The sequence below is a fragment of the Nilaparvata lugens genome, chromosome X (genome assembly GCF_014356525.2).
Source record: "Nilaparvata lugens isolate BPH chromosome X, ASM1435652v1, whole genome shotgun sequence".
In the NCBI taxonomy this organism is placed as follows: domain Eukaryota; kingdom Metazoa; phylum Arthropoda; class Insecta; order Hemiptera; family Delphacidae; genus Nilaparvata; species Nilaparvata lugens.
Genome location: NC_052518.1, coordinates 86,732,654 through 86,759,934, shown reverse-complemented (window position 1 = coordinate 86,759,934; position 27,281 = coordinate 86,732,654). Strand labels below are relative to the sequence as shown.

At 34.5% G+C, this 27,281-nt stretch overlaps 1 protein-coding gene across 1 annotated transcript; it reads right to left on the bottom strand.

Annotated features, from left to right (window-relative positions):
• Positions 1-830: 830 nt before the first annotated feature.
• Positions 831-22,321, bottom strand: LOC111060764 (oocyte zinc finger protein XlCOF19-like). The gene is made up of 3 exons (XM_039441810.1): positions 22,207-22,321; positions 4,110-4,206; positions 831-2,353 (listed from the first exon to the last, which is right to left on the bottom strand). Exons 2-3 carry the CDS (start codon positions 4,156-4,158, stop codon positions 1,611-1,613), a joined length of 792 nt encoding a protein of 263 aa, XP_039297744.1. The 5' UTR covers positions 4,159-4,206; positions 22,207-22,321; the 3' UTR covers positions 831-1,610.
• Between the last annotated feature and the right edge of the window lie 4,960 nt (positions 22,322-27,281).

Sequence of the window (27,281 nt, the reverse complement as noted above, 5' to 3'; positions counted from 1 at the left end):
AACACCTATTGTTTGGTACATCAATTTAAAGGCCTTTTTAAAACAAGAAAGGTAACATCAATTAGAATGTTCTATGATAGGCTACTTGTATCCAAAATGGCGGCTGATTGAAGTTTTCGTTTTCAAGGAAATGAGGGGTTATAACTCAAATATTATAAATGTTAACACCCATTGTGTGGTACATGATTTTCAAGATCTTTCTAAAACAAGAAAGATGACATCAGTAAAAATGCTCTATGATATTTGTATCCAAAATGGGGGCTGATTGAAGTTTCAGTTTTCAAAGAAATAATTGATAAAGTTCAATACTTGAACTTAATAAACCAACTTTAGTTAATAAACCTCAATACTTGAAGTTTTAGTTTTTAAAGAAGTAATTGATAAAGTTCAATCAGTCGCCATTTTGGATACAAGTATCATAGAGCCTTTTTATTGATGCCATTTTTCTCGTTTAGAAAAAGTCTTTAAATAGATGTAGAACACAATGGGTGTTTACATTCAAAATATTTGATTTACAACCAAATTCATTTATTTAGAAACTTCAACTTCAATCAGTCGCCATTTTTGGATACAAGTATCATAGAACATTTTTATCGATACCATCTTTCTTGTTTTAAAGAGACCTTTAAAATTATGTATCGCACAACGGGTGTTTACATTTAAAATATTCGAGTTACACCCCCTAATGAGGGGTTGAAATTCAGTTATACGTCAAAAGGTAGTGCATTTGACCAAAAACTTATCCTGGAAGTTACAGTATTATATCTACAACAGTTTCCAACTTATTGAAGGGTTCCCATACATATGACTCACTCTTTACACAAGAAAAATTTACAACTTGAAAACATTTTTGAAGTAGGCCTAATTACTACTAGAAAATAAAAAGTAGATCACTATTATTATTTAATACTGCTGAGAAACTTGTATGAAGCTCAACATTAATATTTTTCAAGAATCAGTAGATCTGGAGCTTAGTCCAACAAAGTACTTCATGTACTACATGGAGAATACAATAATTCTAAATTTCCTTCTAATTGAAAAGTATAATAGAAAATTATAATAGTGTCATTTGCATTGTTAATAAATAAAAATAAAATAAAATGAAAAAATAAATACAAAATATTATTAAGTTTATGAATACACAACAAGAATTGACCAATTGTCAAGAAATCTTAAAATAATATTTGTACTACATTCTTATTTGCCAACACAATGATGAAAAATGTTATTAATCCCTTCAGATAATTGGAAACGAGACTAGTGTAACATATTATCTAGGAAAAGGATTGTTGTCTTCATCTTCCGATGACAACCATTTTGAAGATCCACCCCTCCAAGATTTCAAGGACGCAAATCTCTGCGTTCTCACCCCCCCCACTACCAAAATTGTAGGTATCCCTGCTTGAAAGAACACTACTTAATAAAAAGAGATTGACACATAGTGAGATAAACAAATCTGAAAAAGCAAGTTGTGCGTGCAAGCACGTTTTCTTTGTAGGAGGAAGTTTACTAGTTATTCTTAATAAGTGGAGCAAAAAACCATGTAGAAATAGAGAATCAGAGCATGTTAAGAATGGTTTAAAATATGTATCTTTTCAATTTGAAAAGGCTCACACTTTAGTGTGAGTTCGCTTATGAACAGTCAAACAACCAGACTGAGTAAACCTTTTTGTACAGACTGTACACTGGTAAGGCTTCTCTTTAGTGTGAGTGCGCATATGAACAGTCAAACTATAAGACCGAGGGAACCTTTTTGCACAGACTGTACACTGGAAAGGTTTCTCTTTGGTGTGAGTAGTGCGAATATGAACAGTCAAATCACCAGACCTAGTGAACCTTTTTGCACAGACTGTACACTGGTAAGGCTTCTCTTTGTTGTGAGTGCGCATATGAACAGTCAAACAACCAGACTGAGTGAACCTTTTTTCACAGACTTTACACTGGTAAGGCTTCTCTTTGGTGTGAATGAGCATATGACCAGTCAAATAATCAGACCGAGTAAACCTTTTTTTACAGACTTTACACTGGTAAGGCTTCTCTTTAGTGTGAGTGCGCATATGAACAGTCAAATGATTAGACCGAGTGAACCTTTTTGTACAGACTGTACAATGGAAAGGCTTCTCTTTAGTGTGAGTGCGCATATGATCAGTCAAATTATAAAACCGAGTGAACCTTTTTGTACAAACTGTACACTGATGTCGTTTTTTAACAGTAGTTTTGCGTGATAGAATTTCTCTTTCATTTTTGTCTTGTTTTTCTGCTTTTTCGTCGTCACCGTCATCATTGTCTTCCTTTTTTTCTTCTTCTTCTTCCTCTTTTATTATTTCATAATTCATACATCTGATGATGACATCTGAAAATAAAAAGTCGAAATATCATTAATTTTGAACTACTACATAGCTACTGATGTAATACTACACATGAAAAATCACTTATTACATCTCACACCATTAATATTGAATATTGGAAACCTAGTTTTGCTTTAAGAGTCAATGAAAGGATGACATTATTGAAATAGCGGTATTCCAGTAGATACCGTGATATGTAATATGTACCTTCGACTCTCACCACATAATCTCAACTCGAGTTTTTATCACTACAAACTTCTACATGTACTCTCCCCTCTATTAATTTATATTTGATCAACTCATAAATTATTATTAAAAACCAATTCTTAACAAAAATTCAAAAAATCCACATTAAGAACAAAATAAAAACCATCAAGTTTAAAAAAAGTATGTGGGAGATTAATAAGTTGCATATAACAAAATGTCTTATTTATTTCATGAATTGTAGTATTTTGGGGATTCGATGTTCAGTCCCTTGAATAAAATTGGACATAATTCTCCATATATTTAATAAAGCTATAAGAAAAACCTTTACAAAAAATAAATTAATTTTAGGTTATAGGACAACAAATAATGCATTCGAACTGATAATAAAGAAATCAAATTTAAATGTAAGGCAAGATAAGTTTAAAAAATCTGGAATCTATGAACTCAAAAATGTAGTGATTGCGACAAATTCTATATCGGACAAATGGGTAGAAATTTCCATATCAGGTTTAGAGAACATATCCAAGCACTAAAATCTAAAAATTATACACAAAAGTCGACATTTGCTGAACACTTGATAGATTCAGGCCATAATTTCAAAGATATAAATTCCAATATGGAAATACTGAATTATGGTAATAAAAGTGGAAAACTGAAAGTTAAAGAAGAATTTCATATTTATAAAGCAGAAAAGTTAAACAGAGATAAAGTAATAAACCTAATCCAATTAGACACCAATAACCCCATTTTTGATAGAATCATGCGAATTTAAATCCACAATATTTATAGTTCTAGTTCATAGAATCATATGAATACACTAACATAATTTATTATCAAAATAAGAATCTTCCAGCAGTATTTATTTATTTACTTCATAACACTTGAAAATGGCATCAATGTCCAAAACATGTTGTGATTAAATAATTCATAAAGGGTACTGAGATTTTTATTTTTCTTTCTATTTCTATAAAAAGTAGCCCTATACAGAAAAGAGATAAATGAGATATTTCTACCTTCCCGCAAGGGATTTCCCACCAACAAAAGCCATACGAATTTACTTATTTTAACCCTCTGGGGTTTAGGATGAGTGTTTTATAATTCCATGCTGAGAATTGAAAGCGTAATTGAATAATTTATATTATTTTGTCAAAATTGACAGAGATAGGTTAGATCAGCCTACATCAGAGTTATTTATTCATGTATCCATGTACCTATGTCACAATATATACTGGCTTATACAGTTAATTCACATAAAAATGACATTATTGCTAATTATTCAACGAATTTTAACAAGTATAAAAAATAGTTAATGATAATGAAGATTGAATGCAATTTGAATAACGATGATATAATATTGTGATGTGATTACATAAATCGGTGGTGTTTCAACATAATTCTCTGAGAAGGATATAAAATAATATCCTTCACACACACACGACCGGGTGTAAGAGGGAGTGAGAGAAATGAAAGAGACTGTTATAACTTTTTATATTATACTGAACTTGCTTGTGTAATCCAAATTTACAGCAGAATCTTGGCCATAAATCAACCAACCTTTGTTCGAAGGTCGTACTTTCTCTATGTCTCCGTTTTCAAAGTCCATGACTTCATTTGGGATTGTTTTCTCCACGTTTACAGGGATGGATGACACCTGCAAATATACATTATAGTTATAATAGATTATATACCCAGAACTTACAATAATAAGGTATGTTTCCCACATAGCCTACTGATCAATAGATCAAGTGGGGAAATGAATTCCTTAATTTTTCATTTTGCAACACTTGATTATGTACCTATTATTGAATAAATAAATTGAACTGTTCACTTACACCCAAAGCACTATAAATGCTCAAGATGTCTCAAAATTGACGAACATATCATTAATTAAAAAATAAATTCAGATCAGACAAAAATGATCCAGACACCAATAGAAATACACATCAATAGACATTCTCCCCGTTATTTTAATATGAAACTCTTACTTATTACGACACCCCATATCTCTGAGAGAAGTGATATTCAAAAGATGATATTTGAAAACATATTTTCACGATTACTTTTAAATACCGTATTTAAATTACGACATAGCAGTCTCATTTTTATAAATACAAGCTATTATAGTGAGGTCCACGTTATAATGACTGTATTTGATCAACTTTAGTTTTGCTATCCTTGTCTATCATTCGACAAAGCCAGTGGTACTATCCTTTTCTAGGTCCACAACGATGCCAAGTATGTTTTTGACAGTGTAGAAATATAATTAATTAATGCAGAGAATCGGCATCGCTATTCTCCTATCTTTATCCACTGTCATTATAACGTGGACCTCACTATAGCTCTTCTCACGTTTGTGAAGCGCTTGAGTAGAAGCTAATAGCTTTTATTTATAAGAATTAGACTGCTATGTCGTAATTTAAGTATTCAAAAGTGATTATTAACAAGCAGTTCGTAATGGAAAGAAACATTGAAGAGTATTTTCACGATGTTTCCAATTTCTTCAAAAAGAAAAGTTTTTTTTTCAATCCTTCTAACATAAAAAGTTTTCAGTACTACTAGAATATAGGGGATGATATTCTATAATACAGTTCTGTGGTTAAATTAGAAATCCGAAGAAATTAGGTTCAGCATTACAAAATTGTGTAAAACAATTTACACAATTTGGCAATGCTGTACCTAATTTCTTCGGATGAAGGTCCAAGTCTCAACTTATTTTATACAAACTGTAACTTTTTATACCTAATTTCCCTCTGAATGTTCATCTGGAATTAAAAAACAAGTAAAATAGTGCAATGATTGTGCATTAAAAAACTAAAGGATTGTTACAAAATGAATTAGGATGTGGATGTGGCCATGGAATGAGATGTACAAAGAAATTTGGAAGTGTGATTTAAAGATCGGTTTATGCTTTGGAATTAATGTGTAGGAAACAATGTTTTGATAATTGAAATAATAAATTTGTGAGTTTATGATTGGAGTCATAATCAATTTTGGAACTAGCAGAGATGCAAAATTCTCTGTAAAAACGTTCAAATTCCCAGGGAGAAAAGGCAAACATCATGCTGAAATGATCTCCCTTGAGAATGATTGAAATCTTTAAATAAATGTTCCAAAGAAATCATGATCCTATATGGTCCTACTTGGAATGGGATAAGTAGGAACATAAAAGGTGGTATGGCCACCATAACTAGTACTGTAATTATAAATAGGCTACCAGGACACAAAAGGAGATATAACAGCATACAGTTATGATGGTGGAAACAATGATTATGCTCACGGAGTACACAAAGGATTTCACCTTACAATTAATTATCAGAGTGCTTCAGGCTACAATTATGATGGAGGAAATAAAGGAATAATAATGAACATTTATCCACCTGAACTACCAGCTGATATGAAGGCCTAACTAATGGTTACTATCGAAAGTGAGAATATATATTAATATTAGCTCAACCTCAGTCCTTCCATTAAAGCAAAATGAAACTTCAATACACAATTAACATCTTCAAAAAAAATTTAGCTGGAAAATTAGATAAAACAAGGGTTCGTAAGAAAGAATTAAGTGTAAATTGAAATTTTTTATTTGAATGTTGATTGTAATGAATCATTAATATACTGAAAAGCTTCAAGATAATATTGGTGGAGCTCCAGTTCTACAGATGATTTCAAGAGAAGAAAATTATACACTATCTTTGTTAAGCTTATTGATATTGAATAGAAAATTAAAAAATCATTCGATACAAAAATCGATTCAATTACAGTAATAATACTAGTAGTTCTGTGAACAGTAGACCTCACACAGTTTTCTCATCCACAAGTATCTGGTGTACACCTGTTCACCGGCTTCTCCAGACATCTGTGTAATGCATGCAATGAATAATCCCCTTGTCAGCTGATTGATTATGATTGACAAAGGGGGCCCAGCACCCGAAAATTTTTGTTTAAATGTAAGTTTTCAAGTGTTTTTAATCTATCCGTGTCATGTGTATCCTGTTTATATATATATATATATATATATATATATATATATAAAGTGTTTTTAATCTATCCGTGCTGTGTGTATCTGTTATGTGATATATATATATATATATATCACATAACAGAAAACACTTTTAAGTTTTATAATATAAATTGAAACAGGATACACACAGCACGGATAGATTAAAACACTTAAAAACTTACATTTAAATGAAAATTTTCGGGAGCTGGGCCCCCTTTGTCAATCATCAATCAAACAGGAAGTGAAGTGATGCAGATTTGAACATTCCAATGGTCATGACCACAGAGACGCGGTAGAGATGTTGTGTAGACCATAGAGCAAAGACGAATGGAGGCGCACTGATTGAAGGAGCATTATGGGATTAGTTGGTGAGCCATTATGGGTTACAAGCGGGAGATTTCAAATTTGAGTGGGTTATGGATAAGGAAAGGTGTAGATTATGAATTGATAGAAAAGAGGAGATTTAAAATTAGAAATCCGAAATGAAGTAGAATAAAATTAGAAAATTGAATTATAGAATTGAATTGGAATGAAATCTATTTTTATTTTTATTTCAATTCTTATTTTTATTGAAAATTTATTATAAATTTGATAGCTGTGAAATTTTTTATATATGATGAAATTATATTTCAATTTAATTTGACAGTTGGTGTAGAGTTGATAGTTATGGTACTATTGCTGTCTGTTGAGACCAGGACTGGAAGCAGCTCCAAGCACCCAAATAAAAGCCAATTTTTTCATCTTGACATCTATGAAGGGGACATCTATGAAGCATTGGTCAAAGTTCTTGTTGTGATCAGAGCCATGGGTGGGGATGGGTAGGGAAGTATTATTTTTAAAGGAAGCCCTGTGATTGTTGATCCAGAGGTTTAGGGCAGTGGTGGTTTCACCTATGTAGAAGGCAGGACAGAAGTTGCAGGAAAGGAGGTAGATGCTATTTTTGGAGATGCAATTACTGGATTCATGGATTTGATGGGTGTAGTTGGTGATAGGACTGGTAAAGGGAATGGAAGGATCGTTGATAGGGCAGGTTTTACAGCAGGGGCGTTTGCAGGGTAGGGTACCAGGTGGAGTTGGGATTTCATCAGAAGTGAGTGATTGGTTTTTATTAAAAATTCTTTTGAGGTTGGGAGGCTGCTTGTAAATGAGGGTGGGTGGTTGCTGGAAAAGGTGTTTGGTAGAGGGATTGGGGGAGACGACATGGAACAAATCTTTAAGGACAGGTTTGAGGTTTTTGATTCCAGGAATGTAGGTGGTACAGAGTGAGTAAATGTGTGCTTTGGAGTTTGTGGGATTTGGGAATATTTTGTGATTGGATTAGTGTCTGTTTTGGAGGAGATTTTTTTCTGTAACAACCTTTCAGGATAGTTACATTTCAGGAGGGATTGGTGGAGTTTTTTGAGGTACTGGTCAAGGTGGTGGGGATCACTGCAAATTTTTTGGCCTCGGATTGAGAGGGAAGGTGGGAGGGATCTTTTGATGTGGTAGGGATGGCAACTCTCAAAGTGTAGGAACTGTTGAGTGTGGGTGGATTTGGTGAAAGTATTGGTGGATAAGGCATTGGAGTTGGAAAGGATTACGTTGACATCTAGGAAGTTGATGGAGGATTCAGAGATATTTCAGGTGAAGGAGACAGAGTAGTTGGAGTTGAGTTGATTGAGGAAGTGGGAGAGGGTATCATGTCCATGAGGCCATATGAGTAATATGTCGTCAATGAAACGGAGCCATATCAGGGGGGATAGGGTTTGTTTAGGAAGGAAATCCTGTTCAAGGAGGCCCATGAACAGGTTTGCATAGGATGGTGCCATCCTGGTGCCCATGGCTGTACCCTGAGTCTGAAGATAATATTTATCTTCAAACGTGAAGGCATTGCTTGTGAGCACCAGTTTTGCAAGGTTCACTAGGAAGGTGTTTGAAGGGGTGGAGGGTGTGGGACGTGAGGAGAGGAAATGCTCAAGAGATTTTAAGCCTTCAGAATGGGGGATGGATGTGTAGAGGGAGGCCACATCAATGGTAACAAGGAGAAGTAACTACTCCTCCTTGGTCAGTTGGAAGGGTTGTGTTTCTTAGGATATCTATGAAGTGGAAGGAGTCTTTGAGATGAGAGGGTAGGGAGGCAACAATGGGTTGGAGGTGGAAATCAACAAGGGCAGAGATTCGTTCTGTTGGGCTATTTATGCTTGAAACAATGGGATGACCAGGATTACTTTCTTGATGGATTTTTGGAAGAAGATAGAAGTGTGGTGTGTTGGGAGTGTCTGGCGAAAGGATGTTGATGTCTGAGTCTGAGAGGCCTTCAGATGGACCGTATTGCATCAGAAATTTGAAGACTTTCTTTTGGATTTGTGGAGTAGGGTCAGAAGGCAGGAGTTGATACTGCTCGGGATTGATGAGTTGCCGGTTGGCTTCTTTGATGTAATCAGTGGTGTTCAGTAAGACTATGGTTGAGCTTTTGTCAGCTTTGGTGATGAAAATACTAGGGTCAGAGCGGAGAAGGTGATGTAGGTTGTTGGGGCAAACGTTTGGGTAAGGAGGGGAGAATGTGGCAGGGTAGTGGTAGGTTCAAGAGCAAGGCAAGGCTGGGTTTGTCACTGATGAGGGGGGGGTTGGAAATGTTGGAATGATGCATTTGAAGAGGCAGGTTATTTTGGAAGTGGGATTTGTACAGGGAAAAAAGTTTTTCAAGGTGAGAGAGTTTTTTGGAATGGAAATGAATTTGTTGGAACCAGTAATTGCAAGCAAAGGTGGGATGGAATTGTAGGTTGGTGTTTAACGTTGAGGGGAATGAGAGAAGGGATAATGAGTACTATGTAAAAGTGGAATCAATGAAGTAAGTAGGTTGGGATGGAATCAGTTCGGGATATATCAACAATCACGAAGCAAGACAGGAATTGGTAGAGAGAGCTAATTTACTATAAGGATAGAGGTTGGAAAATATCAGGATAAAGATTATTATGATTTATAAATTATTAATATTTCATAAAACAAAGAAGTAATGAGGGTCAGGTTATAAGAATTGAATTAACAAAATAGGATAACAGACAGCAAGGTAAGTGAATAATATTGAGTTATAGGCAAATGCAAATATATTATTGAGTTAATCAATACACAGGGGAGTAGACAATGTGAAGTTAGGAATTAGAAATTAACAAAAAAGTTATAACATATTCTAGTTATCCAATGAAATATGAGGTTATATTATGAGATATGGGTAAGTTGTTTCGGCAGTAAGTTATGGCGTTTGCAGGGTAGGGTTAAATTCCCCCACTGTAAAACCTGCCCTATCACTGATCCTTCCATTTTCCTTTACCAGTCCTATCACCAACTACACCCATCAAATCAGTTGGGCTCTGAGTACAACAAGAACTTTGACCAATGCTTCAAAGTCAAAGTCCTTGACACCCTCCCTCCCACAGCCCCATCCATAGATGTCAAGAAAAAAGAATTGGCTTTTATTTGGGTGCTTGGATCTGCTTCCAGTCCTGGTCTCAACAGACAGCAATAGTACCATAGCTATCAACTCTACACCAACTGATTAAATTGAAATAAATTTCATCATATCATAATAAATTTCACAGCTATCAAATATATATTAAATGTTCAATAAAAATGAAAAATAAATTTCATTCATGTTCAATTCTATAATTCCTTTCTCCAATTTTAGTCTAATTCTTTTTTGATTTCTAATTTTAAATCTCCTCTTTTCTATCAATTCATAAGCTACACCTTTCCTTATTCATAACCCACTGAAATCTTGAATATCCCGTTTGTAACCGCCCCCTAAATACCCCATAATGTCCTCTGAATCTGTACCCTTTTTCTCTCAATCCGTCTGCACCACGTAATCTGTGGTCTCTGCTGCTACAATTGACTCTCCGTGCATACTCTGTGGTAACGACCATTGGATTTGAAACTGTACCACGGACTACTCGGTTGAGGAAGGGAACTCAGTTCTCAAAAATTTCCTTTTCCAATGTAAGTTTTCAAGTGTTTTCAATCTATTTATGTCTTGTGTCTCCTGTTTTAATTTATATTACAAACTTTAAAGTGTCTTCTGTTATGTGCTATACATAAATAGATTGAAAACACTTAAAAACTTACATTGGAAACGGAAATTTTCCAGATATCGAAATTTTATATATAGTGATATTGGAGTATGGAGGGAATTCCTAGGCTTGAAACACGAACTTAAGCCATGATGTATGGTTGAACATTTTTCACAAGTGCCAGCAAGCTGAATGACCTCTCAGCCTCGGCAACAGTTACTGGCAAAGTGCAGAAAATCCTTAAAGCAATCATTACACTGGGGAAGAAGGCTGGAAATCTTCTGTTGAATGACAACATTCAATAATTCTAAAGGTTTCAGGTTGGCACCAAAGTTTGCTGGCTGGATGCATTTGAGATGCCCCATCTCTGGATGAGCTCTTCTTCAACAGCATCATTTTTGTACAGTGCAGTCCAAGGTACCTAGAATACATTCTAGGTACATATTGGTGCAGTCCATGTTTTAATATGGTTACATAGCTCATCTGTTTGGAGCTTCAAATACATCCACAGAAAACTGAACATTCTATTGTCTTCCTTAACAGCTGTAAACCGAGAAGTCACACTTCCGATGATGATGTCCATTAAAGCATAGAAAACATGAACCTTGAACCGGTCTTCTGGAGTTTCATTCAAACCAGCTGGCCATACTGGCCAATCAGGTGCTATCAAATAGGGAAAGTTTCAGTAAAAATCTGGTGTGGTGCACTCACACAACTTTCCTTGCCGTTTTGTAAATTGATCACCTGACGCTAGTGTTCACGTGCATCTCAAGTCTACTATCCTATACTATTAAACGAGCAACTTCTGTTTATATGTTTGGATGTTTATATGTTTGTATTTCACCGGATCTCGAAAACGGCTCTAACGATTCTCACGAAATTCAGAACATAGTAGGTTTACAATATAAAGATTCGATTGTACCAGGTCTCATCCCTGGGAAAACTTGCTGAAGGACATTAAAAGGATAATTATTATTCATCCTTGGAAAAACAGCTGTTAATAATATTATTTCGTCGTCTGTTGGTGATGGAAGTGAGTGAGCGAGTTCATGTGTGTGGGACTGTGTCAAAATTATGACTCAGCTGTTGAACTTTTGTAATCATTCAATCAGGTACTTAGTCAACAGGCACTAAGTACCTGATTGAATGATTACAAAAAAGCCGGGTTATTTTCAATCGTGATTAATTCCAGTAGATCCATCTTTTTGAAATGGTCTTCTCTGATTTGGTTCACGTGAAGTTAATCAGGATTAAAATTTAACCGGCTTTTGTGCAACTGGGCCTTTGTGAGGGAAATTTTTGCATTCCTCTGGGAATTAATCTCAATATACTGTGATGAGATAGAACATTTCTGTATGAAAGTCATAAAAATCGTCAGCACAGAATTATAAAAGTGTATTAATTCATGTAGGAACAAATTCAATCCGCAGAGAATCTGAAGAATCCGTGGTGAATGAGATGAGGAACATGATAAGGACAGCCAAGCAATGTTTTAGTACATCAAGAATAATAATCAGCGGAATAATACTAAGGCGTTCAGTGAGTGACTCATACATTACGAGGATTAATGACTCCATCAGAAGTGAATGCGCCAAATTGGGTGTACTATTTGTTAACCCCAATAGTTTCATCAACACCAGAGAAGGCTTAGGCAAAGATGGTTTGCATTTGAATAGGTTGGGCTCAACTAGTCTAAGTAGAATGTGTGATAACGTTTTCAAATTATTAAATGATAAGGGAAACTAATAAGCTGTGACAGGGGTGTGGAAGAAAATACTAATAGAAGATACCTTGTCAAAGACACTATTAATAATAGATATTTTAAAGACTCATATAGTTTGAAAATATTACATCAAAACATTGATGGAATAGTTAGTAAGGTAGCTCTTTTAGACATCTTGGTGGAGGATGAACAACCAGACATTTTAATATTGACCGAGCATGGCTTGAAAGATTATGAAATCAATTCCCTACCTATCAATAACATGTCTCTAGTGTGTAGTTACTGCAGAGTTGATATGAGAAAAGGAGGAGTGGTCGTGTATGCCAGTCTTGAATTTTTGAATGCTATTGATCATAAATTTACTGTTATTAATATTTCTGATTTGAGTCACATTAAGGATATTGAAATATGTGGCTTCAATTTTAAGATTGATGGAGATCCGTATGCTATAGTAGGTCTGTATCGATCACCTAGCGGTGATACTAATATATTCCTTGAAAACTTGAAATTTTATTTAATCGTATTTGCAGTCATGTATCTAATAACGTCATTGTTGCAGGCGATTATAATATTAATGTTTTAGATAGTTCTTCTGAACATAGAAATCTTGTAAATATTCTGAATCTTTTTGATTTACACTACACGATTAAAGAACCAACAAGAATTTCTAGAATAAGCAGAACAGCAATTGATAACATTGTCACTAACATTGAAAAAGGTATATATTCAGTACAGGTTGTTCATACACTGTTATCAGACCATACTGCACAGGTTTTTCGCACACATGGCACACGTGATTCCACCAGATTCAAGTCTAAACAAATTCAACTTGGTATTCCAATGTATACTTGTTCTAATGAAAACATAATAAAAATGAAAACCTCTTTGAGTGGTGAATCATGGGCTTCAGTTTATAATGCAATAGATGTAAACAGCCAATTTGCGAGGTTCCATGAAATTTTACAGTCTCATCTTGGCATAAATTGCCCTTTGAGATGTAGAAGAAAAAAAACTCAGAGCAAAAAGAGATTAAAAGGTGAATGGATTACCGACGAAATTAAGCAAATAAGACATCTTTTGGAAGTTGCTAAAATCAGAATTAATAATGGTTTGAGAATTGATATGGAGCAATTGAAAGCTATTAAAAAAATGTATGATTATGAAGTTGTTCAGGCAAAAAAGCAATATATGAGTAATATAATTTTGAGAGCTTCAAATAAATCAAAAACAAGCTGGAAAATCATTAATGAATTTAGAGGTAAACAAAACAAACACAGCCTAATATAGAACTAAAAGAAAATGAAAAAATTTTAACTGATTCCAAGCAGGTAGCTGATGCATTTAATAAATTCTTCATATCAATGGCACCCAAATTAAAGGCTCAAAAATCAAATCTACAAATTAATGACTCCTCTTCTTCAAATTCAAATTTTAACAGAAATTTTTTCTTGTTTCCAACTAATAATGATGAGATTATAAAAATAATAAAAAGTATCAAAACGAAAAATAGTGTTGGATTTGATAATATCCCAGTGACAGTGATTAAGGAATGTTGTATTGAAATAGCTCCACCACTAGTATTCATAATGAATAACGCTTTCGAAACGGGTATTTTCCCAGATCTACTTAAAATTGCCAAGGTAAAACCATTGTTTAAACAAGGTGCTAGAACTGATATACAAAATTATAGACCTATTTCTATTCTTCCATCTCTGTCAAAGGTATTTGAGAAACTAATTTATTCCAGGATAATGACTTACCTCGAAAAATTTGATTTAATTTCAGCTTGTCAAAATGGTTTTGTAAAAGGTAGGTCGACAATTACTGCAGCGGTCACTTTTGTTGAGAATGTTATTGAACAGGTTGATAAGGGAAACTTTGTTATCGGTACATTCATGGATCTTTCAAAGGCCTTTGATAGCGTTGATAACGACATACTTCTTGATATGCTTTCAAATATTGGAATAAGAGGAATCTGTAGTTGTCTAATCAAGTCCTATTTGACAAATAGGTTTCAATTTGTTACAGTTGAATCTCAGTCTCATGTAGCTCAATCGATGCGATTGAGTGTTACAAGAGGGGTGCCACAGGGTTCTATTTTAGGCCCATTGCTCTTTGTCCTTTACACTAACAATGTGCAAGCCTCAGTCCCAGTAGGTTTGAATATTACACTCTACGCTGACGATACATCATTGATGTTCAACAACAAAAACTTGAATGATCTTGAGGTAGAAGCTAATGTTAAAACAAATTTGGTTGCACAATATTATAATGAGTCAAAATTGGCAGTGAACCCGCAAAAGAGTAAGTGTATTCAATTTGGGTCTAAAAATCATCTTATTACTATGTTGAAAATATGACTGATACAAGACTGTAAACTGTGACTATAGCCTGTGATATTATGTATAACATGAAAATTAGTATTTTTTATTAGGTATAAGTTCATTTTAATGACGATATTCAATTGTATTGTTTGATACTGTATTGAATAAATAAAATATTATTATTATAATTTCTTATTTCGTAATAATTTTTTTGTGCTTTTGTACTCCAGAGCGAAGCTCGAATTTCGAGCTTATTTTCAATTTTAGGTGAAAATGTTACTGAACATTAATTGTAGAGATGTTCATGCTTAATCTTTTCCACTATCTGAAGCCTGATAATTGGGAATCTAAAATCAAACTTTGCATAGATGGGGAGGAGCTCCTGAAATTTTTACAGATATGGGACTTGTGGCAGTTGATAGAGCTTATCAATGACTATTTCAGGTAAAAATTTTATCAAAATCGTTGGAGCCGTTTTCGAGAAAATCGCGAAAACCCCTGTTTTTGACAACAATTTTGCCATTTTAGCCGCCATCTTGAATTGCATTTGATCGAAATTGTTCGTGTCCGATCCTTATATTGTAAGGACATAAATTTCCAAATTTCAAGTCATTCCGTTAATTGGGAGATGAGATATCGTGTACACAGACGCACATACACACACACACACCACACACACACACACACCACACACACACACACACAGACCAAAACCCAAAAACCAATTTTTTGGACTCAGGGGACCTCGAAACGTAAAGAAAACGTAAACAAAGCGATTGCAATTGTTCGTGTCCGATCCTTATATTGTAAGGACCTAAATTTCCAAATTTCAAGTCATTCCGTTAATTGGGAGATGAGATATCGTGTACACAGACGCACATACACACACACACACACACACACACACACCACACACACACACACACACACACAACACACACACAGACCAAAACCCAATTTTTTGGACTCAGGGGACCTCGAAACGTATAGAAATTTAGAGTGAGTAAATGTGTGTCAGTTCGGCTTGATCGTTGCTCATGCTTGAGAATATAGCAATGAAAATAGTGCTTTAAAATAGCAATTTTAAAATGTAGTGGCTAGTCGCGCGTGTAAATTCAATTGATCGTTCCAGCGCATGCGCATTACTTCAAAGTATTAAAAGTGGAATAAAATTGTGGAATGATAGGAACTTCAAGGCCATTTCTGTTTACATGTCCCCTACTGTTTAGTGTTTACCCCCCAGTAGGCACCACTCATCTCAGCTGTCAACTACAACAACACTCAACATATTATATTAAATTTGTTGAAAATATTTCTCTGGAGACTTCTATATTCTGTGTAATAATGAGTAATCATCAGGTAAGTAATCCACACAACACAAACACTTTGAAACTTGATCTTAACCTTCCGGTAGTAGCGCCCTACATAGTTAAACGAACGACATAAGACGGATGCGTGTGGATGCAATTTTTTTTTCTTGAACCAAACGATCCGTCTTTTGCTCGAGCAAAAGACTGATGGTAATAAATTTGAGCGTCTGGACCCGGCTTAACGTCAATGCTGACTTAATAACTCAATGTCACTATAGTGAAACATTATGACCTGATATCTTGTAGAATGCCACGTGCCATATATTATAGAGAATTGATCAAGGTCAATATGGAACCCTACAGTCCAGACACATTTGTGTTGGCGCTTGGCGGCCGGAAACGATGGCACCTGTGATTACATTTTGACATGTATCTCGATTATAAATAATGTCAAGCAAAGTATTGGTCAACTTCTGAACAATAGATTCAGGGGAATCATAGCAAGAACAGAATAACAAGACATTGGATGGTCATTGATGATAAAGCAGGGGGCGGCGTTTAGATAGCCAAACTAATGGAAATAGTTATTTGTGCAACTAGTGCGCAAAGTGACAGTTTGCTGCACCGAAAGAAATGGTTTCTTGAGTGCAGCAGAGGAACTTTGCACACATATTTCACATTAAATTTTTCCTACAGTTACCATTGAATATGAAAAGTGGGTAATTATGGGTAAAATGATGGCTGAAATCCATCAAATGTTTGTGTGTGTGATGCTGTTATTAATAACAACCTTAATTCATCTAAGAATTAATAATCCAATTGAAGTTGAAAATTCTCAGCCAAACTCAGGATGAATCCAAAACCTTTCACCGTCTGACCACTGCCTTAGAAAATTCATGAAACTTTGTATATGAATTCCACATAACAAGAGATACAAAATTAATAAAGGGAGGAAGATTATTTGGATAACTGTTATTTATTATAGTTTTATAATTACTGGTTACAGTAAAATGTTTTACTGTGAATAATTGGATATACAGTATATAAATGTATAGTTTATTATTTACTGTTTGTTCAGTGAATTGGACACAAATCTTATAATGGGAAAAACATAACCTCCTTTCTGGACTAGTATATGATTCAAAATTCGGGGAAGGAAAAGTTTTGAGCTGATACTGTTGGTCCTACCCCAATTATTTTAATGAATAATTGTGTATCTATAAAAGGATAAATAAATAACTAATAACCAGTAATCAGGAGATACTGAGTAAAATCACTTGAATGATAACTTATCCAAGTGCATCAGAAACAGTCATTAACACGAGATCATGTTCGCCCAAATATTAACTAAACGCGTAGTCAAAAACGTTTCATGAATTTTCATATTATTTCAGCCTTCATAGATGCACGCTTATTTATAAACATAATAATTCTTATCACTAGTGCAAAACCATATCACGTTAAACACTTCCAACTTTTAGTCCAGTCAAATGGTAGTTTTTCAAGAAACAGCCCCAAAAGAATTTTCTCGACAGTTCTATTTCTATATTGTATTTTGGAGTGCTGAATAAAAAAAATTACGGACTTTTCCATTAATCTCGAAAACCTTGAGTTTCTTGAGAAAAAGCATTCTATACAAAGTTTAAGTTAATAAAATTTCCAATAAACTGAGTTGCCCCGAAGGACTGTACCATTTTTGGTTCCAGAGTTACAAATTTTCAAAAATGGGTATTTTTCAAGGATTCTTCAAAATTATGCAAACCTACCATTTCTACTCTATTCAACTTGGATCATTCTCTAATGATGATAGACAACTTTCACGTGAAAGAACAATTAATTCTGAACTGGATTCCTTGGGAATTTTCGAATTTGGTGGTGGGTGAGGGGGAATACACCCTAAAATAGAAATTCAGGTCCTACAGCCGAAATACTAATTCTCCATTACAATATCTTTTAAATGCCTTCTTAACAAAAAAAAACATATCCCAGCTGAAATCAACTTACGAGGATTATGTTTTTATGAGAATCATCCGTTAGATATGGTACACTTAATTTCAATATTCCCTAGTGATGGGTGGGGGGGGGCGCATAAGGATACGTCAAAGATCAAAACTTTAAACACTTATAACTTTGGACATAATTATCAGATCTCCTCATACTACATCTCATTCTTCTCAGCTCGTCAAGGCTGTCAAAATCATGTATCATAACTGAAATTCGATAAAAAATAGAAAATTCCTTCTTGAGTGTATGTTAGCCCATATTCCCATACACAAAAAATTGCCAATTTCTATATTAAAAACGGTGTATCTCGGTAACCCGGAATGATGAAAAATGGCACTTTGTCTTTTGAAGAGAAGAATCTGCTCTTTCATGTGAAGTGAATGATTTTTTGTAAAAATATGATCGTGAAGTACAATAAGATTTTTCAAGAAATCTATGATATTTTCCTCATTTATAAAGTCTCGACAGTTTTTCGATAATAAACAGTGATGCAAGATAGATTTCAGGTAACTCAGCTTATAGAGCATAAAATTCTCTTTTATTTGAGACCAATCACGAGTTTCTATCATGTATCATAATCGTTTAAAAGACTCATGAACAACTACGGTACTTTTTGTATTTTCTATCTGAAGTGTTTCACAAGAAACGTAACTTTGATTAGGCAAAATATTTGCAATATACTTCTCATTTTCTTGCATATTCAAAGTTGCATATCTTGTGGAACACTCCAGATAAAAATAAAAAAGTAGTCAAGGTTGTAGAAAATGTCCTCCTCTTTTCACTCCCATAAATCAAACTTCTGATTTTAATACCATTCAAAAGTTACATCCAATTGAAAAAATGATTATTTTTTGCGATTCAAGTCTCTAAAACGAGTACATTACATTATAGAAACTCGCGATTGGTCTAAAATTAAAGAGAATTTCATGCTCTATGAGTTGAGTTGCCTTAAATCCATCTTGCATCACTGTTTATTATTAAAAAACTGTCAAGACTGTGAATTGAGGAAAATATCACAAATTTCTTGATTTTTTTAAACAATCGTATCGTACTTCACGATTTTATTTTTATAAAAAATCATTCACTTCACATGAAAGAGCAGGTTCTGTTCTTCAAATCAAGACCAAGTATAATTTTTTATCATTTCGGGTTACCGAGATACACAATTTTGAATATAGAATTTGGCCATTTTTTGTGTATGGGAATATGGGCTAAAATACACTCAAGGAGGAATTTTCTATTTTTTATCGAATTTCAGTTATGATACATGATTTTGAACAGCCTTGACGAGCTGAGAAGCATGAGATGTAGTATGAGGAGATCTGATCATTAAGTGTTTAAAGTTTTGATCCTTGATGTATCCTTATGTGTCCCCCCCCTCCCGCTAGGAAATACTGAAATTAAGTGTATCTAACGGATGATTCTTATAAAACATAACCATCGTAAGATGATTTAACCGAAATATATTATTTTTTTGTTAAGAAGGCCTTCAAATGATATTGTTATGGAGAATTAGTATTTCGGCTTTAGGACATAAGAATTTCTATTTCAGGTTGTATTCCCCTTCCTGTCACCACTAAATTCGAAAATTCCTAAGGAATCCGGTTCGGAATTAATTGTTCTTTCACGTGATGTGTTGTTTTTTATCATTACAAGAAAAATATCAACGTTTTGTAGGGTAGAAATAATAGGTTTGCATAATTCTGAAGAACCCTTAACAAATACCCATTATTTGAAAATTCGTAACTCCGGAACCAAAAATGGTACAGTCCTATGCGACTAATCAGTTTATTGGAAATTCTATTAACTTTAATTTTGTAGAGAATTCTCTTTCTCGAAAAGTTCAAGGTTTTCGAGATTTTGGAAAAATTAAAAAAGTCCGAAAATTTTTGGGGGTGAAGCCGCCCTGTGGCGTGTCAGAGAATTCCAGATCTGAATTCAGCGCCCCAAATTACATAAAAACCATCAAGAAAAATTCTTTCGAAGCTGTTTCCTGAAAATCTATCATTCTACTGGACTATTTTTTTAGGACCCACCAAAGATTTGATTTGAAAACTCCACTATAAGAATTGCAATGAGGCGGTACGTGACATATTACCACCTCCCCCTGCCACTGTGGGCAACCCATATCGTCGTGTGTTGTGATTGTGAAAATAATCTTTTCGCATACTTTAGTTCTCCAGTACTCTAGTTGAGATACTCCAACAGAACTTCTCTCCAACAGAATAAACAGAAAAACAGAATAAAACTGACGCCGAGCAAAAATAATAATAATAGTCGACTCATCATCGATGGTGAACAGAAAAGGTTTTGTTCATTTTGTAGCCAGATAGTGACTGTGTCGCAATATGAGGCCACCTTGGGTTCGAAGCACACGTGTAACTATAGTGAGGTCCACGTTATAATGGCAGTGCAGGAAGATAGGAGAAAAGGATTACCAGATCTCAGCCTTGCCACCCAAACAGCTGATACTGCTATATATCATGAATTTAACTGTTCATTATTGTTGAAAATAGTTAATCATATTTTATTTGTCAAGAAAATATATTTTTAAAGATGTAATAATAATTTTTTATTATTGAGATTAAATATTTTGTCAATTAGTTGAATTTCTACATTGTTGATAAACGATGTGGCAACATCACAATGCGTGAAAGAGATAGCGCCATCTGCTTTGTTGAACGATAGACAAGGATAGCAACACCATTGCAAATCACACACTGCCATTATAACGTGGCTCTCCAGTGCCTCTGTCACAAGATGAGGCCACCTTGGGTTCGAAGCACACATGTAACCAGTTCTGTTCATTGGTAGAATGGTAGAGAAGAAGGTAGATCGGCAAGAGAAAACATGCTGAGGAAATCTGAAAAACTCATTGCATGCTGTGTACAGCTGCTCTCGATTGCCTGTCTGCCTATAGACAAGAAGTGGTTGCGCCAGTGCTATCCTATCCATTGAAAAGCAATGTACCTTGTCCCTGAACATTATTCAGAAATATAGTGGAGTAAAAGATATTGAGATGCAAAACGAAAACACGTTTGTCTGGGATGTTAAAGAGACTCCAAGCGAATAGGCCTACTATATAGTGTTGTAATGAATAAAACTGGTTGATATTGTTGTTCGAAAACTAAAATTAATCAAAATTTATTTTTTCTTAAAATTTTAATCATTTTTGAAAAATTGTAACTCAGTTCTCATTGAAGGTAGAGAGTTTCCGAATGGTATCATTCTATAAGGAATTTCATAATCTGAACTAAAGGCAAGAGCAAATTTTTCTGTCCAATTACATGATTTGACGGAGATAGCTGACAACTGGGAAATGAACCGAAAAAACGAGGGTTTTTGGCCATTATTCTGTACATAACACATAGAAATTTTGCATGATAAATTTGGTTCTGGACTTCTACAGTATAAATTTCAATGTAAACTACAATATAAATTGCAAACTCCAATGTATATAGTGACTGGACTACCATAGAACTGAATTTTCTACATTCAATAGAATTCGAACATATTTAAATGACAATTCACAAGAGTATGATTTACATAAACGTGACCAATAACTGGGAATTGAAACGATTGTTATTGCTTGATCTATAGTGTTTGATATATCTTGATCTATAGTGAGGTCCACGTTATAATGACAGTATTTGATCAACTTTGGTTTTGCTATCCTTGTCTATCTTTCGACAAAGCCGGTGGGACTATCCTTTTCTAGGTCCACAACGATGCCAATTATGTTTTTGACAGTGTAGAAATATGATTAATTAATGCAGAGAATCGGCATCGCTATTCTTCTATCTTTATTCACTGTCATTATAACGTGTACCTCACTATAGGTACCAATAATAGAACATTGAATCCTCAGTCCGAAGACAAGTTGTAAATTTAATATTTATATTGATGTTGTGGCAGCCATATTGCAGAGGCTCTGCGGTGAGCAGGGATGCTCATCTTGAAATACCAGAAGCCGACTGCACAATTGTTTGATTTTTCTTTTTTGACATGTTAGAATATGTAATAGAAGGGATTTGATAGATTTAATTGGGACATTGAAAAGAAGGGACTTGTCAGCTTATAGCAAAAATAATATCAAATGAAAACGTGGATATGAATGTGCCATGCCCTATAATAATTCCTCCACTGCAAGAGAAAACTCAAACAAAGCAGGACATGAATGTTTCATTAAACTATTCATAATTGATAAAATACAGTGAAATTAGGTAAAACATATTCCTACTCACCAAAGCCTCAGTCACAGTCAGGAAGACACAGTCAATTTCACTTCAAAACTAAAATATTAAATTTTAACTCAAACAAAGCGACCAAGTATCCAACGTTCTTCTTGTTCTATTGTTCTACTTGAACTGTAGTCAGTGTACTGTACTGTACCGCGGATGAATACTGTGAGAGCTTGATCTGAACAGCGCATGCGCGATTAAGCAGCAAACCTCTAGCGGAACATTGTAGTACTAATAGTACTGTATACCTTAGACCAGTTATAGAATAGACACGCTGGTAAGTCTAGCCTCTGAAGCTAACATTCACTGCCATATCACCATATCAAAACGTCAGAATCGGATAGAAAACTTTTCTGCAGAGTTTGTTTACATTGTTTTCTATCCGATGCTGACGTCACGATATGGTGATATGGCAGTAGATGTTGGCTTCATCGACTTTCAGTATGAATATACAATGGGCCGTGTCTATTCTATAACTGGTCTATTCTATAACTTCTCTATTCTATAACTTCTCTATAACTGGACTATTCTATAACTTCTCTCTAAGCTGTATACTGAACGGTGCCACAGAATAGGTACAGAATGGAAACTGTCAATCAAACGCCTATCAAACCAATGCTTTTTACATGGCACAAATACTCTAGTGAGGTCCACGTTATAATGACAGTATTTGATCAACTTTGGTTTTGCTATCCTTGTCTATCATTTGACGAAGCCGGTGGTACTATCCTTTTCCAGGTCCACAACGATGCCAATTATGTTTTTGACAGTGTAAAAATATAATTAATTAATGCAGAGAATCGGCATTGCTATTCTTCTATCTTTATCCACTGCCATTATAACGTGGACCTCAATATAGACACGTCACGTGACCTTAGGAAGTTCCAATCCTGGTCTTCTGATTGGCTCGCGGCAGTGAACGAGATCAAATGATCCGGATCAGTAAAGTAATCTGAATCTCCCATCGATACTATTACAAAGCGGAATTTTCTAACTAGATGGTGCCAGGGTACAAAATCTAACAGATGTTTGCGCCAGGGTTAGGGATGTCAATCCCGGGATCCCGAATCCCGGGATCCCGGTCCATTTTTGATACCTTACAATCCCGGGATTTTTCAGCGTCAATCCCGGGATTTTCGGGATTGTAAACCTGAAATTGTGAATCATAGTTTTCCAAAAACAATTCAATATTGAATTCATTTACAGTGATGAATATGAGTTTTTATAGCCAATTAATTGTTCTAAGTGTTTGACTAATTTATTCTACAGGCACAGCCTACAGTTGCATAAATACATAATATCGATTGTATACTGTACTCTAGAATAGAGTATTCTGTAATAGAATTCGCATTATCAGTTCGCATAATAGGCAGAATGGTTGTTGATCGGTTGTTATGCCTCTACACTTGATTCTGTTTACACAGCACACCAATTACCAGTCTAGACGGCGCAATATTTGCAATAGTGCTGATGGCATTTCCTTGAAATGCATTCCGAACTTTGAAAAGTCTTCATCTAAGACATAATATGACTTGTAGACTAATTTTTAATGTTTCTTCAATCGGCAGGAAAACTTTGGTTTTTCAAAGTTATCTTACTCCCTTATTTTGGGGTATTTCCAGAAATCAAGATAAATAACCTACCAAATTTCCTACACGAATACAGTGTAAGTTGTATTATAATAGCTAGAGTACTTACGTACTGTATAGTACAGTACCTGTTCGTTTTTACCGTATAATTATATGATAATAGAAAGCTTTATTAAAAACAGCCATAACTTCCTTGTTTTCGGATATTTTCGAAAACGGGACTTACGCTTTAAAGAATTTGGGGTCGCTGAATCCAAATCCGAAATCAGAAATCTTCTATCTATATTTTTAAGGAAGTTAGACTTTGAGAAAAAAGTGATGAGTCATACTTTGTGGAAACGGCGGCGTAGTTGTTAGATCTTGCCTCTGCTTGCCTCGAGGGGAAAAGACGTGACAAAACGAGGTTCCTGGATAGGAGTCACCATGTGAAAGACACGATTTGACTCAATGTACTTCGACAAAAAAACGAGAACACTGTTCAGTGTTCAAGTTGCACGTCTCCTATCGTGTGAAAGAGGCCTTAGGCCAGTTTCACACGGCAGAGACCTCGCTCCTGGAATATCATATTACGGAAGATCATATTTCATATTTTGCAGCTCTCCTGTACTTTCACATGGGGATCTTACGAATAAGCCGACAGATCTAACAACTATGCCGCCGTTTGTGAAAAGTATGACTCATCACTTTTTCTCAAAGTCTAACTTCCTTAAAAATATAGATAGAAGATTTCTGATTTCGGATTTGGATTCAGCGACCCCAAATTCTTTAAAGCGTAAGTCCCATTTTCAAAAATACCCGAAAACAAGGGAGTTATAGCTGTTTTTTAAATAGATCTCCATTATCATATGATTATATAGTACGTACTAAGATAATAATACTCCTGCCTCACAAAGGGACAGGCAAAGGTTTTAAGAAGTTTTTGAACACCTGAGAAGTTTATACATAAAAATTTTTAATTTTTAAAAGTTCTAGTTTTACAAAAAAATATTGAACTATGAAAAGATGAATCCAAATATGAAATCATAAATCATCTCCACTCATCACCCAATAAAATATGAGGAAAAGGAATGTTGTACAGTAAAATTCACTGAATTTCAATTGTCATTCAACAATCCAATTTATCAGGTTCAAATCGTTGAATATCTCTTTAAATTCCCAGCAATTATTGACTATTTCTTTTTACAATCAGAAAAATCTATTATGAACATACAGAATAAACATTGTGCTGATCTGAATCGATCTATGGTAATAATAGGAATTGAAAGAATAGAAAATGTCATGGCATTCCAAGTAGTGATGTCTGTGTATTAGAACTGCTGAGTTGATAATGCATAGTGAAAAAAAGTCATGAATAGCTCAGACCAGCCTGGCCTATGATGAACCGGTATAAACAATTCATAGAACTCTTAGAATTCATAGGAACGGTAAAAAAATCAATTTTACGAAAATCTATGTACATGTAACTGGATTTAGAAGATCAATACGATAATGTTCTCTATCACAATTCAATCATAGAAATGTTTAAGTGAAAACGTTGGGCGCAAACCTTCTGCCATGAGGAGACAAATAAATTTATGAAAAGCTTGATAGCTTGAATAGTGATCTGATATTTGTTACACGTTTTTATTCTAAGACATAATATGTCTTAGACTAATTTTTAATGTTTCTTCAATCGGCAGGAAAACTTTGGTTTTTCAAAGTTATCTTACTCCCTTATTTTGGGGTATTTTCAGAAATCAAGATAAATAACCTACCAAATTTCCTACACGAATACAGTGTAAGTTGTATTATAATAGCTACAGTACTTACGTACTGTATAGTACAGTACCTGTTCGTTTTTACCGTATAATTATATGATAATAGAAAGCTTTATTAAAAACAGCCATAACTTCCTTGTTTTCGGATATTTTCGAAAACGGGACTTACGCTTTAAAGAATTTGGGGTCGCTGAATCCAAATCCGAAATCAGAAATCTTCTATCTATATTTTTAAGGAAGTTAGACTTTGAGAAAAAGTGATGAGTCATCCTTTGAGCAAACGTCGGCGCGTAGTTGTTAGATCTTGCCGCTGCTTGCCTCGAGGGGAAAAGACGTGACAAAACGAGGTTCCTGGATAGGAGTCACCATGTGGAAGACACGATTTGACTCAATGTACTTCGACAAAAAAACGAGAACACTGTTCAGTGTTCAAGTTGCACGTCTCCTTCGTGTGAAAGAGGCCTTACGGTCTTACAAAAATTATTCTATTTTATTATTAATTCAAGTGATATTAATTCACTTTACAGTACTTGACGTAATTAAAGTGTGTGCTCTATCCCGTCCTGATGTAGGTTAGAAATGTTTTTGTTCTACTTAAAAAAGACTCTGATGAGTTATCTTGCTTTCCTCAGTTCTCACTATGTTTTAAAAAAACAGTTACTCCTAATCTTGAAAACATTCATATAAATAGTATGTTCAATATATTTTAATATTATTCCCAAGTATTTTTTTTTTCATTTCAATAATAGCCTCTCCCTCTTTAATGGGCCCTTTTTCATCTCCACACACTGTTACTGAACATGTAATTGAGGATGAACAATTGGTTAACAGTGCATGAAAAAGATTTTTGCCAATCCCGGGATCAGTCCCGGGATCCCGGGATTGATATTGGATAATCCCGAAATACCGGGATTGGAAATCAGTCCCGGGATTGACATCCCTAGCCAGGGTACTATGTAGCCGAGTTTACATACTGTATGTAATTGTATACTGTGACCGTGCGGTCAGCACTTTTTCATATCAAGATAGTCTACGCTGATTTGACGTCATCATTCAACGAATACTAATCTATTGAGATGTATATTAATTATCGATGTATCGATTTGTTCTTGGTATTATTATGATTAAACTGTTCAGATTTATTTGATTGCATTTGACCTGTTAAATTCCGTCCAAACAAGAAAGTGGACTGTATTTAAAGAGGGTTCAATGTACTATAAAATATTTCCTTAATTGGAAATATAAGACAAAAATCTGCAATGTAATGAACTGCAATTACTGCAAACCATTGTACATGCATAGTATGCAAGCATAGTATCCATATAAAACGGTAGCATGCAATCTGAAAAAACACTATGGTATAATTTAGGGTTAAGAAATAATGGGGGCGAAACCATATAACTTCAAGCAAATATATTGAAAAATGTTGAAGAAATAATCAAAACAAATTGATAATGTTGAGATGAGAAGATAGTTGATATATGAAAATTTACACAGCCAATATTAGACATAAAATTGAAAGGATTGAATTGAAAATCAAATAAGTGTCTAAAAATTATCATTCGAACTAATGACAAATTTCAAAGTATGAATATTATAATTGCAATAATTGCTGAGAGGCAGTCTGAGATAGAATTGAATAGTAAACACTAATAAAGACTTCACAATAAAATGTGGTTAAGCGATAAAAATTTGTTAGTTCAAGCTAACTGAATTAAGGCGCCACCAAAGT